The sequence below is a fragment of the Rhinoraja longicauda genome, chromosome 2 (assembly GCF_053455715.1).
Source record: "Rhinoraja longicauda isolate Sanriku21f chromosome 2, sRhiLon1.1, whole genome shotgun sequence".
NCBI lineage: Eukaryota > Metazoa > Chordata > Chondrichthyes > Rajiformes > Arhynchobatidae > Rhinoraja > Rhinoraja longicauda.
The window spans coordinates 114,302,862-114,315,668 of record NC_135954.1 but is presented as its reverse complement, the minus strand read 5'-3'; the positions used below and the strand labels follow the sequence as shown (position 1 = coordinate 114,315,668).

Here is a 12,807-nt window from a genome sequence, read left to right as displayed (position 1 = left end):
AATAAAACTGGGAAGGTGGCTTAACCGTGGTTGACGAGGGAAGTCAAGGATAGTGTTCAAGCCAAGGAACAGGCACATAAAGTGGCCAGAAGAAGCGGCAAACCAGAGGACTGGGAGAGATTGAGAACTCAACAGTGGAGGGTTAATTAAGAGGGGAAAAAAGAGCATGAAAGAAAGCTTGCGGGGAATATCAAAACTGACTGCAAACGTTTCGTTAGGTAGTGAAGATGAATGTAGGTCCCTTACAGACAGAGACAGGTGAATTTATAATGGGATACAAGGAAATGGTAGAACAGTTAAACGAGTACTTTGTTTGTGACTTCCTTAGCGAAGACAGAACCAATCTCCCAGAAATACTAGGGGGCCAAGGATCTAGTGGGAGGGAGGGACTGAAGGGAATCCACATTAGTCAGAAAAGGGTGTTAGGTAAACTGTTGAGACTGAAGGCAGATAAATCCTCAGGGCCTGGTGGTCTGCATCAAAGAGTACTCAAGGAGGTGGCCCTAGAAATCGTGGATGCATTGTTCCAATGTTCTCTCAACTCTGGATCGGTTCCTGTGGGCTGGAGGGTAGCCAATGTAACCCCACTTTTTAAGAAAGGAGAGAGGGAGAAAACAGGGAGTGAAAGACCAGTTAGCCTTACATCGGTCGTGGGGAAGATGCTTGAATCGATTATTAAAGATGTAATAGCAGCGCATTTGGAAAGCAGTGACAGCATGGATTTATGAAGGGGAAATCATGCTTGACTAATCTTCTGGAATTTTTTGAGGATGTAACAAGTAGAATGGATAAGGGAGAGCCAGTGGATGTAGTGTATATGGACTTTCAAAAAGCCTTTGACAAGGTCCCACACAAGAGATTAGTGCGCAAAATTAGAGCACATGGAGTAGAGTATTGACATGGATAGAGAATTGGTTGGCAGACAGGAAGCAAATGGGCCCCTTTCAGAATGGCAGGCAGTGACTAGTGGGGTACCACAAGGCTCAGTGCTGGGAATGCAGCTATTTACAATATACATTAATGACTTAGATGAAAGGATTAAAAGTAACATTAGGAAATTTGCAGATGACACAAGGCTGGGTGGCAGTGTAAAGTGTGAGGAGGATGTGTGAGGATACAGGGTGACTTGGACAGGTTGTGTGAGTGGGCAGATGCATGGCAGATGCAGTTTAATGTGGATAAGTGTGAGGTTATCCACTTTGGTGGCAAGAACAGGAAGGCAGATTATTATCTGAATGGTGTCACATTAGGAGAAGGGGAGGTGTAACAAGATTTAGGTGTGCTTGTACATCAGTCACTGAAAGTAAGTGTGCAGGTACAGCAGGCAGTGAAGATTTTTTCGCCAGTGAAGAAATTGCGAGAGGATTTGAGTTTGGGAGCAAGGAGGTCCTCCTGCAGTTGCACAGGGCCCTGGTGAGACCACACCTGGAGTATTGTGTGCAATTTTGCTCTCCTAATTTGAGGAAGGACATTATTGTTATTGAGGGAGTGCAGCTTAGGTTCACCAGGTTAATTCCCGGGATGGTGGGACTGACATATGATGAAAAAATGGGTCGATTGGGCTTGTATTCACTGGAATTTAGAAGGATGAGAGAGGATCTTATAGAAACAAATAACATTATAAAAAGGACTGGACAAGCTAGCTGCAGGAAAAATGTTCCCGATGTTGGGGAGTCCAGAACCAGGGGCCACAGTTTAAGAATAAGGGGTAGGCCATTTAGAACAGAGATGAGGAAAAACTTTTTCAGTCAGAGAGTTGTGAAGCTGTGGAACTCTCTGCCTCAGAAGGGAGTGGAGGCCAATTCTCTGGATGCTTTCAAGAGAGAGTCAGACAAAGCTCTTAAGGATAGCGGAGTCAGGGGGTATGGGGAGAAGGCAGGAACGGGGTACTGATTGTGAATGATCAGCCATGATCACGGTAAATGACAGTGCTGGCACGAAGGGCCGAATGGCCTACTCCTGCACATATTGTCTATTGTCTAAAGAGTAGGAATTAATAGGTCCTTTTCAGAATGGCAGGCAGTGAATAGTGGGGTGCCGCAAGGCTTGGTGCTGGGACCTCAGTTATTTACAATATATATTAACGATTTAGACAAGGGAATTAAATGTAACATTTCTAAGTTTGCGGATGACACAAAGCTAGGGTGGCAGTGTGAACTGCGAGGAGGATGCTATGAGGATGCAGGGTGACTTGGATAGGTTGGGTGAGTGGGCTAATAGATGCAGTATGTGGATAAGTGTGAGGTTATCCACTTTGGTGGCAAGAACAGGAAGGCAGATTATTATCTGAATGGTGTCACATTAGGAGAATGGGAGGTGCAATGAGATTTGGGTGTGCTTGTACATCAGTCACTGAAAGTAGGCGTGCAGGTACAGCAGGCAGTGAGGAAATTGCGAGAGGATTTGAGTTTGGGAGCAAGGAGGTCCTCCTGCAGTTGTACAGGGCCCTGGTGAGACTGCACCTGGAGTATTGTGTGCAGTTTTGGTCTCCTAATTTGAGGAAGGATATTCTTGCTATTGAGGGAATGCAGAGTAGGTTCACCAGGTTAATTCCCGGGATGGCAGGACTAACGTATGATGAAAGAATGGGTCGATTGGGCTTGTATTCGCTGGAATGTAGAAGGATGAGAGGGGATCTTATAGAAACATATAAAACTCTTAGAGGATTGGACAGGGTAGATGCAAGAAACATGTTCCCGATGTTGGGGGAGTCCAGAACCAGGGGTCACAGTCTAAGAATAAGGGGTAGGCCATTTAGGACTGAGATGAGGAAAAACCTTTTCACCTAGTGAGTTCTGAATCTGTGGAATTCTCTGCCACAGAAGGCAGTGGAGGCCAATTCACTGGATGTTTTCAAGAGAGAGTTAGATTTAGCTCTTAGGACTAACGGAATCAAGGGATATGGGGAGAAGGCAGGAACGGGGTACTGATTGAGAATGATCAGCCATGATCACATTGAATGGCGGTGCTGGCTCGAAGGGCCAAGTGGCCTCCTCCTGCACCTATTTTCCATGTTTCTATGTTTCTGTAACCAGACACCTTTGTCTGTTTAAGAACACATGACAGAGGCTGCCGAGAACGATAAGGGACCCAGCAGGGGCCGCCGAGAACGATAAGGGACCCAGCAGGGTGCGGGGGGACCTGTTGCCGCGTGCGGTGGCAGGTAGCAGGTAGGACTGTTTGATGAACGTTTGTAACATTGTCGGCCCCAGAATGTGGCGATTCTTGTGTATTGCCTCGGTGAGGTCTGCTGTATGATTTTACCAGGTTGTATTGAACAACAAAGCATTTCACTGTACCTCGGTACACGTGACAATAAAGTATCATTAAATCACTGTTTCGTCATTGCTCGCTACACTGCAGGAGGCCACTGAAATTGACAAGTTTAGTTTAGTTTAGTTTAGAGATACAGCGCGGAAACAGGCCCTTCAGCCCACCGGGTCCGTGCCGACCAGCGATTCCCGCACATTAACACTATCCTACACCCGCCAGGGACAATTTTCACATTTACCAAGCCAATTAACCTACGCCTTTGGAGTGTGGGAGGAAACCGAAGATCTTGGAGAAAACCCACGCAGGTGAGAACGTACAAACTCCGTACAGAGAGCACCCGACACTGTAGGCCCCGACACTGTAGGCCCGAACACTGTAGGCCCGGACACTGTAGTCTCCGACACTGTAGGCCCCGACACTGTAGGCCCCGACACTGTAGGCCCCGACACTGTAGGCCCCGACACTGTAGGCCCCGACACTGGAGGCCCCGACACTGGAGGCCCCGACACTGGAGGCCCCGACACTATAGGCCCCGACACTGTAGGCCCCGACACTGTAGGCCCCGACACTGTAGGCCCCGACACTGTAAGTCCCAACAATTTAGTCTCGACACTCTACGTTTCCGACATTTTAGTTCCGGACAGTCTAGGTCCGGGGGCCCGGGGCGCCGCCTAACAAAGGTTGCATAGCAACCCACTTCCCGGCCCGGGCGGCCGCCGTTGGTGGAGCGGGAGCACGAGGCCGCTGGCTGGGTGAGGTCACGTGGGGCGCGGGGTGGTGACGTCACCTTGTCCCGTATTTGGGAGTGAGGAAGTTGGCAACCCCTAATGGCGACTCTTTGCGTACTTTGTTTATTGTATGCAAAAACAAAGAATTTCACTGTACCTCGAAACATGTGACAACAAAGTCTCATAGAATACACACATCAGTGATGACGAGAGAGAACATTTGAATGACCGGGAGGTCAACAGCGATGAGACTTACCACAGGGACCTGGGTTGATCATTCGTAAGGAACGGGACACCGTGTCTCCTCCGGAAATGTGGGTTCCAAACCTAGAGGACAATATGATGCATCAAGACCTTTGCATTCCTAGGTTGCATTGCATCTGGTTCTCCTCCCTCAGATGCAGCCTGACCTGCTGCGTATTTCCAGCATTTTACGTTTTTGTTGCTGTCGTCACAAAATGTCACAGGTTCATATGTTCTCGGAGCAGAATTAGGCCATTCGGCCCATCAAGTCTCCTCTGCCTTTCAATCATGACTGATCTATCTTTCCCTCTCAACCCCATTCTCCTGCCTTCTCCCCGTAACCCCTGACACCCGTACTAATCAAGAGTCTATTTATCTCTGCCTTAAAAATATCCATTGGCCTCCACAGCCTTCAGCGGCAATGAATTGCACAGATTCACCACCCTCTGACCAAAGAAATTCCTCCTTATCTCCTTCCTAAAGATACGTCCTTTTATTCCGAGGCTGAGACCTCCGGTCCTAGACTCTCCCACAGTCTCCCTAGATTATTTGAGTCAAGAATGGTCAAGAAAGCCAGTGTGCATGTTGAAGGAATGTGTCCTTGCATCAGGCTATGGTTGCCAACTATCTCACTCCCAAATACAGGACAAGGTGACGTCACCGCCCCGCGCCCCACGTGACCTCACCCAGCCAGCGGCCACATGCTCCCGCTCCACCAATGGCGGCCACCCGGGCCGGGAGGCAGGTTGACAGGCAACCTCCGTTAGGCGGTGCCTGGGACTCCGGGCCTACACTGTCCACACCTACACTGTCCAGAAGGTAGGCACAGATTTTAACCAGCATCTGCAGTTTTTTTCCTCCTACACTGTCCGGACCTGCACTGTCCTACAAGGGCCTACAGCGTTCGGGCCTACAGCCCAATACGGGACAAGCCAATTTCACCCAAAATTCAGGATGTCCCGGCTGATACGGGACAGTTGGCAACCCGACATCAGCCATGCTCACATTGAATGGTGGTGCTGGCTCAAAGGGGCGAATGGCCTCCTCCTGCACCTATTGTCTATTGTATATTATCAGGTAGCTCTGCCTCTGTCTCTCTGCCAGCCTGTGTCTGTGGCTGTGTCTACATTCCTGCACCATCACTGCCACATGAGTGAAGCATTGTCATTTGCCTCTCTGATATTTTCCCTCAAATAACAGGCCAAAAACGTGAAAGCAAATAAACATAGACCACTCCTTCAACAATCTACAGGTGCATGAGAGAACAGCACACTGACTAGTTGCACCGTGGCCTGGTTCAATAACCCAAGAAGGAAAGAGGCTGCAGAAAGTGGTGAACACTGGCCAGTCCATCAGAGGTTCTGACTTCCCCAACATCGAATCAATCTGCAGGAAGCACTGCCTCAAAGGTCAACTAATATCGTGGAAGAGCCACACCACCATGGCAACCCTCTCATCTCACTGCGACCATCAGGAAGAAGGTGCAGGACCCTGAGACCCCTGACCTCCAGGTTCAAGAACAGCTTCTTATCAACAACCATCAGGCTCTTGAAAACCTCACAAACTAACTACCACCGTACCGCAGAACAATCTACTATGTACACCAATCATCCAAAACATTACGACCAGATGAGCCAAAGCATTATGCCCACCTGCCTAATGTGCTGTTGATCCTCCGTGTGCAGCCCCATACGCAGCAGGGTGCGATGCACTGTGTATTGTGACACATTCCTCCCGTGACCACCATTAACATTTTCTGTGACTTGTGCCACAGTCGACCTTCTGTCGGTTTGGACCAGACGGGATAGCCTTCGTTGCCCTCGCGCATCGATGAGCCTTGGGCGCCCAACACCCTGTCTGTCGCCGGTTTGTGGTTTGTCCCTCCTCGGACCACTGTCGGTCGGTACTCACCACTGCTGACCGGGAGCACCCCACAAGCCTTGCCGTTTCAGAGATGCTCTGACCCAGTCGTCTGGCCATAACAATTTGGCCCTTGTCAAAGTCGCTCAGGTCTTTACTCCTGCTCATTTCTCCTGCATCCAACACATCAACTTCAAGAACTGACTGTTCACTTGCTGCCTAATATATCCCACCCCTTGACAGGTGCCATTGTAACAAGATGATTAATGTTATTCACTTCACCTGTCAGTGGTCATAATGTTTTGGCTGATCGGTGTATTTTGTGTAACGTTATAATGTGTACTATCTTATATATAAGTATAGCTTGTACGATCGTGGTCCATTTTATCTCGAATTACCAATAATTATCATATTATTGATGAGTGTATATTTATTTGTTGAGTTGTTGCCTTAATGTGCCTGTAAAACACTAATCATTATCCTCTTTATCCGTTATCTGTACATTGTGGACAGCTTGATTGTAATCATTTGTAGTCTTTCCGCTGACTGGTTAGCACGCAACAAAAAAAAGCTTATCACTGTAATTCGGTACGTGACAATAAACTAAACTAACTAACTAAGTTGTAGCAAGTAAGAATTTCATTGTCCTGGTGCATCTGTCATTTAGTTGTGGTTTAGTTTTTTGTAGTTTGGTTTAGTTCATTGTCACGTGTACTGAGGTACAGTGAAAATCTTTTTTGTTGCGTGCTAACCAGTCAGTGAAAAGACTATATATGATTACAATCAAGCTGTCCTCTAGTTTAGTTTAGAGATATAGCACGGAAACAGGCCCTTCGGCCCACCGGGTCCGCGCCGACCAGCGATCCCCGCACATTAACACTATCCTACACCCACTAGGGACAATTTGTTTACAATCCAATTAACACTACAAACTTGTACGACTTTGGAGTGTGGAAGGAAACGGAAGATCTCGGAGAAAACCCACGCAGGTCACGGGGAGAACGTACAAACTCCGTACAGACAGCGCCCGTAGTCGGGATGGAACCCGGGTCTCCTGCGCTGCATTCGCTGTAAGGCGGCAACTCTACCGCTGCACCACCGTGACTCTCTTGACTCTCTTGATATATTAAAGAAGATTCGTACCTGATCATGGGGCCTTGCTTCTGGTTGTCCTTCTGTGGACCTAAGATCTTGAAGTAGAGTGGAACACCTTGAACGGACAGCTGGATGGGGATATAGGTGGGCTCGAGACCTGCAACCTGACAAAACAATTTTAACAGTCATCATGAACAGAAAAACACAACATGGTTCAGTCTAGTTTAGTTTCTTGTCTTGTGTACCGACGTTCAGTGAAAAGCTTTTGTAAATGGCAATCAAGCCATTTACAGTGTACAGATACATGATAAAGGGAATTAGTGCAGGATAAGGTCCAGTGAAGTCCGATTAAAGATAATGTGAAGATGTCCAGTGAGGTAGATAGTAGTTCAGGACAGCTCTCTAGTTGTTGATAGGATGGTTCAGCTGTCCCTGAATCTGGTGTTTTCACACTTCTGTTCCTCTTGCCCGATGGGAGAGGGGAGAAGAGGGAGTGACCGGGGGTGAGACTGGTCCTTGATTCTGCTGCTGGCCTTGCCGAGGCAGCGTGAGGTGTAGATGGAGCCAATGGAAGGGAGGTTGGTTTGTGTGATGGTCTGGGCTGCTGGCCTTGCCGAGGCAGCGTGAGGTGTAGATGGAGCCAATGGAAGGGAGGTTGGTTTGTGTGATGGTCTGGGCTGCGTCCACAACTCTCTGTGATTTTTTGCGGTCTTGGATGGAGCTGTTCCTAACCCATGCTGTGATGCATGCCGATAAAATGCTTTCTAGGGCGCATCTGTAGAAGTTAGTGAGAGCAGTTGGGAACATGTCAAACTTCCGAGCATTTCCACAGTCTAAAGGATTTAAATAGGTGCACCAATCCGCAGCCTAAACCACTGATATTCATACACTTAATGTGGATTCTTTCACACTGCCTGAAGCTGCCTGCACTGAGCAGTTCAGTTCAGTTTTGGCTTTGAATGCTAATGCTAGACTTATCTCAGTGTCTGACTTTAGACTTTAGACTCTGGAGATTCAGCGAAGAAACAGGCCCTTCGGCCCACCGAGTCCACGCCGACTAGCAATCTCCCCAGACACGAGCTGCACACGAGGGACAATTTACCATGATTTACAGACGCCTGCAAACCTACAACTTTCAAACCTATAAGCCCGCACATCATTGGAGTGTGGGAGGAAACCGGAGCGCCTGGAGAAAACCCACGTGGTCACGGGGAGAACGTGCAAACTCCGCACAGACAGCACCCGGAGTCAGGATTAAACCTGGGTCTCTGGTGCTGTACATGGATGGGTACATTGATAGGAAATGTTACAAGAGAAGATACAAAAATGCTAGAGTAACTCAGCGGGTCAGGCATCATCTCTGGAGAAGATGGATAGGTGATGCTTTGGTTCGGCACCCTTCTTCAGACTGAAGAAAAATGCCAACCTGAAACATCACTCCTTCATGTTCTCCTGAGATCTTTCCTTGGGAGGCCAGCATCTGCCGTTCCTTGTATCTACAAGGGGTGGAGAGGGAAGTGGGTCAAATGCAGGCAAATCAGACCAGCTTAGATGGGCACTTGGTCGGCATGGTCTATCTATGGATCAGATAACAGTAGGCATAAATACAATCAAGCAAAACTCAAGTACAATAGGTAGAGCAAAGGGGGAGGCATACAGTGCAGAATATAGTTCTCAGCATTGTAGCGCACCAGTTAACATAGAAAACATAGAAAATGGGTGCAGGAGGAGGCCATTTGGCCCTTCGAGCCAGCACCGCCATTCATTGTGATCGTGGCTGATCATCCACAATCAGTACCCCGTGCCTGCCTTCTCCCCATATCCCTTGATTCTACTAGTCCCTAAAGCTCTATCTAACTCTCTTTTAAATTCATCCAGTGAATTGGCCTCCACTGCCTTCTGTGGCAGAGAATTCCACAAATTCACAACTCTCTGGGTGAAAAAGTTTCTTCTCACCTCAGTTTTAAATGGCCTCCCCTTTATTATTAGACTGTGGCCCCTGGTTCTGGACTCCCCCAACATTGGGAACATTTTTCCTGCATCTAGCTTGTCCAGTCCTTTTATAATTTTATATGTCTCTATAAGATCCCCTCTCATCCTTCTAAACTCCAGTGAATACAAGGCCAGTCTTTCCAATCTTATGACAGTCCCGCCATCCCGGGGATTAACCTGGTGAACCTACGCTGCACTGCCTCAATAGTAAGGACATCCTTCCTCAATTTAGGAGACCAAACCTGCACACAATACTCCAGATGTGGTCTCACCAGGGCCCTGTACAACTGCACACAGTACTCCAGATGTGGTCTCACCAGGGCCCTGTACAACTGCAGAAGGACCTTTTTACTCCTGTGTGGTGTGCAGTTCCATAGACAAAGTCCAATGTCCACAATGGGGTAGAGGTGAATCAGACAGTACCCTACCTTATGGAAAGACCGTTCAGAAGCCTGATAACAGAGGGGGAGAAGCAGTCCTTGTGTGGTGTGCACTTTTAACCGTCTGTATCTTTGTCTGGATGCGAGCGGGGAGAAGGAGGAATTGACCAGTGTATGACGTCTTTGATTACTTTGGCTGTTTTTCCGAGGCAGCATGAATTGCAGATGAAGTCAATGGTAGGATGTACATGTGATGGACTGTGTGGTGCACTGGCTACATCCACAACACAGGGGAAGAAGCTGCTCCCAAGTTAGGTATTGGTATACAAGCCCAGTCTTTCAAGATCTTTCTGTGCTCTTTCAAGATTCTGTACCTTCTGTCAGACGGGAGCGGGGATTAAGGGATTGGACACGTTAGAGACAGGAAACATGTTCCCAATGTTGGGGGAGTCCAGAACCAGGGGCCACATTTTAAGAATAAGGGGTAAGCCATTTAGAACGGAGATGAGGAAAAACCTTTTCAGTCAGGGAGTTGTGAATCTGTGGAATTCTCTGCCTCAGAAGGCAGTGGAGGCCAATTCTCTGAATGCATTCAAGAGAGAGCTAGATAGAGCTCTTAAGGATAGCGGAGTCAGGGGGTATGGGGAGAAGGCAGGAACGGGGTACTGATTGAGAATGATCAGCTGGCTCGAAGGGCCGAATGGTCTCCTCCTGCACCTATTGTCTATTGTCTATAAGAAGGAATGACGGGGCCCGGTTGGGGCAGTGGGGGGGGGGGGGGGGTACAGTGAGTACGGAGGGGTAAAGAAGGAAAATACAAACTCTGCAGATGAGGTTATCGCGGTAGTCGCCCCACATGTTGGCGTAGGCAGTGATTTCGATCTCCCGCTGCTGGTAGGGCTCCAGGGTTCCGGTCACGGGATAAGCCACAAACGCTGCGCCTTTCTTGTGGCAGAGCAGTGCATCTGCAAATTCTGTCAGCAAGAGAAAGAGGTTTCACTCCACTGTTTAGTTCAGTTTAGTTTAGAGATACAGCGCGAAAACAGGCCCTCTCGGCCCACCGGGTCCGCGCCGACCAGCGATCCCCGCACACTAACACTATCCTACACACACCAGGGACAATTTTTTACATTTACCAAGCCAATTAACCTACAAACCTGCACGTTTTTGGAGTGTGGGAGGAAACCGAAGATCTCGGAGAAAACCCACGCAGGTCACGGGGAGAACGTACAAACTCCGTACAGACAGCACCCGTAGTCCGGATGGAACCCGGGTCTCCGGCGCTGCATTCGCTGTAAGGCGGCAACTCTACCGCTGCACCACCGTGACCGCCCTAAAATGCAGTGAGAGCGGCAAACGTTGCAAATGTTTGCACAGCCGTGATTTAGCGCTGGAAGTATTGTGTAAGTACCACCATTACAGTATCAGTCTGAAGAAGGGTCTTGACTCGAAACGTCACCCATTCCTTCTCTCCTGAGATGCTGCCAGACCTGCTGAGTTACTCCAGCATTTTGTGAATAAATACCACTATTACATGGAGGGGTTATACATTGATAGACACAGAGTGCTGGAGTAACTCAGCGGGTCAGGCAGCATCTCTGGAGAACATGGAAAGGTGACGTTTCACAGAGTGCTGGAGTAACTCAGCGGGTCAGGCAGCATCTCTGGAGAACATGGATAGGTGACGTTTCACAGAGTGCTGGAGTAACTCAGCGGGTCAGGCAGCATCTCTGGAGAACATGGATGGGGCACAAAGTTATAGGAATATAACTGCAGATGCTGGTAACACGGTTATACATTGATTGATTAATTAGAAGAACTATCACGCAATGATTCTTGATCAAAATTTATACTGTCACGCACAATGCAATTTGTGTTCCCCCGATTCATCAGTTGTGTTAGATCCACTTGTGGACATGAGCATTATAACAAACGATCTGTATTCATCTCTTATCGCATCAGTTTTGTCCATTCTAACACAGGTTTGAGTTGGAACGGTGTGAATGTTGTGATGTCGTCAAGCTGGAAAGGGCTGGAAAGGGCGCAGAGAAGATTTACGAGGATGTTGCCAGGACTCGAGGGCCTGAGCTACAGGGAGAGGTTGAGCAGGCTGGGACTCTATTCCTTGGAGGGCAGGAAGGCTAGGGTGATCTTGTAGAGGAATATAAGATCACGGGGGCAAAAGAAAGGGTAAATGCAACCTTTAACCCAGAGTAGGGGAATCAAGAACAAGAGGACAGGTGTAAGGTGAGGGGGGGGTGATTTAATATCTGTATTCATCTCTTATTGCATTAGTTTTGTCCATTCTAATACAGGTCTGAGTTAGAATGGTGTGAATGTTGTGATGTCGTCAAGCTGGATATTCTTGCTATTGAGGGCGTGCAGCGTAGGTTTACCAGGTTAATTCCCGGAATGGCGGGACTGTCGTATGTTGAAAGATTGGAGCGACTAGGCTTGTATACACTGGAATTTAGAAGGATGAGAGGGGATCTTATCGAAACATATAAGATTATTAAGGGGTTGGACACGTTAGAGGCAGGAAACATGTTCCCAATGCTGGTGGAGTCCAGAACAAGGGGCCGCAGTTTAAGAATAAGGGGTAGGCCGTTTAGAACGGAGATGAGGAAAAACTTTTTCACGCCTGTTTCCACACTGTATGACTCTATGAATTTATGACTCTAATTTGAGTTTAGTTTATTGTCACGTATAGTCAAAAGCTTTTGTTGCGTGCTAACCAGTCAGCGGAAAGACAATAAATGATTACAATTGAGTCATCTAAAGTGTATAGATACATGATAGATCTTGCTATCCACTCTGCTGCTGTAACACTGTAAATTTCCCCGGTGTGGGACGAATAAAGGAATATATTATTATTATGAATAACATGAATAACGTTTAGTGCTAGATAAAGTTCAAAAGTTCATAAGAGTTAGGAGCAGAATTAGGCCATTCAATCATGGCTGGTCTATCTCTCCCTCCCAGCCCCATTCTCCTGCCTTCTCCCCATAACCCCTGACACCCGTACTAATCAAGAATCTATTTATCTCTGTCTTAAACATATCCACTGACGGCCTCCACAGCCTCCTGCGGCAATAGATTCCACAGATTCACCACCCTCTGACTAAAGAAATCCCTTCTCATCTCCTTCCTAAAGGAACGTCCTTTAATTCTGAGGCTGTGCCCTCTGGTCCTAGACTCTCCCACTAGTGGAAACATCCTCTCCACACCCACTCTAT

At 47.9% G+C, this 12,807-nt stretch overlaps 1 protein-coding gene across 8 annotated transcripts in view; it reads right to left on the bottom strand.

The window, feature by feature from the left end:
- Positions 1-12,807, bottom strand: part of dlec1 (DLEC1 cilia and flagella associated protein) — a 149,781-nt gene that overhangs the window by 38,899 nt on the left and 98,075 nt on the right. For all 8 annotated transcript variants that reach the window (XM_078429930.1, XM_078429947.1, XM_078429957.1 and 5 more), the window contains 3 exons: positions 10,394-10,545; positions 7,248-7,363; positions 4,258-4,328 (listed from right to left, as the gene is read on the bottom strand). In XM_078429930.1, the coding sequence (XP_078286056.1) occupies positions 4,258-4,328; positions 7,248-7,363; positions 10,394-10,545 (339 nt within the window). The remainder of the gene's footprint in view (positions 1-4,257; positions 4,329-7,247; positions 7,364-10,393; positions 10,546-12,807) is intronic.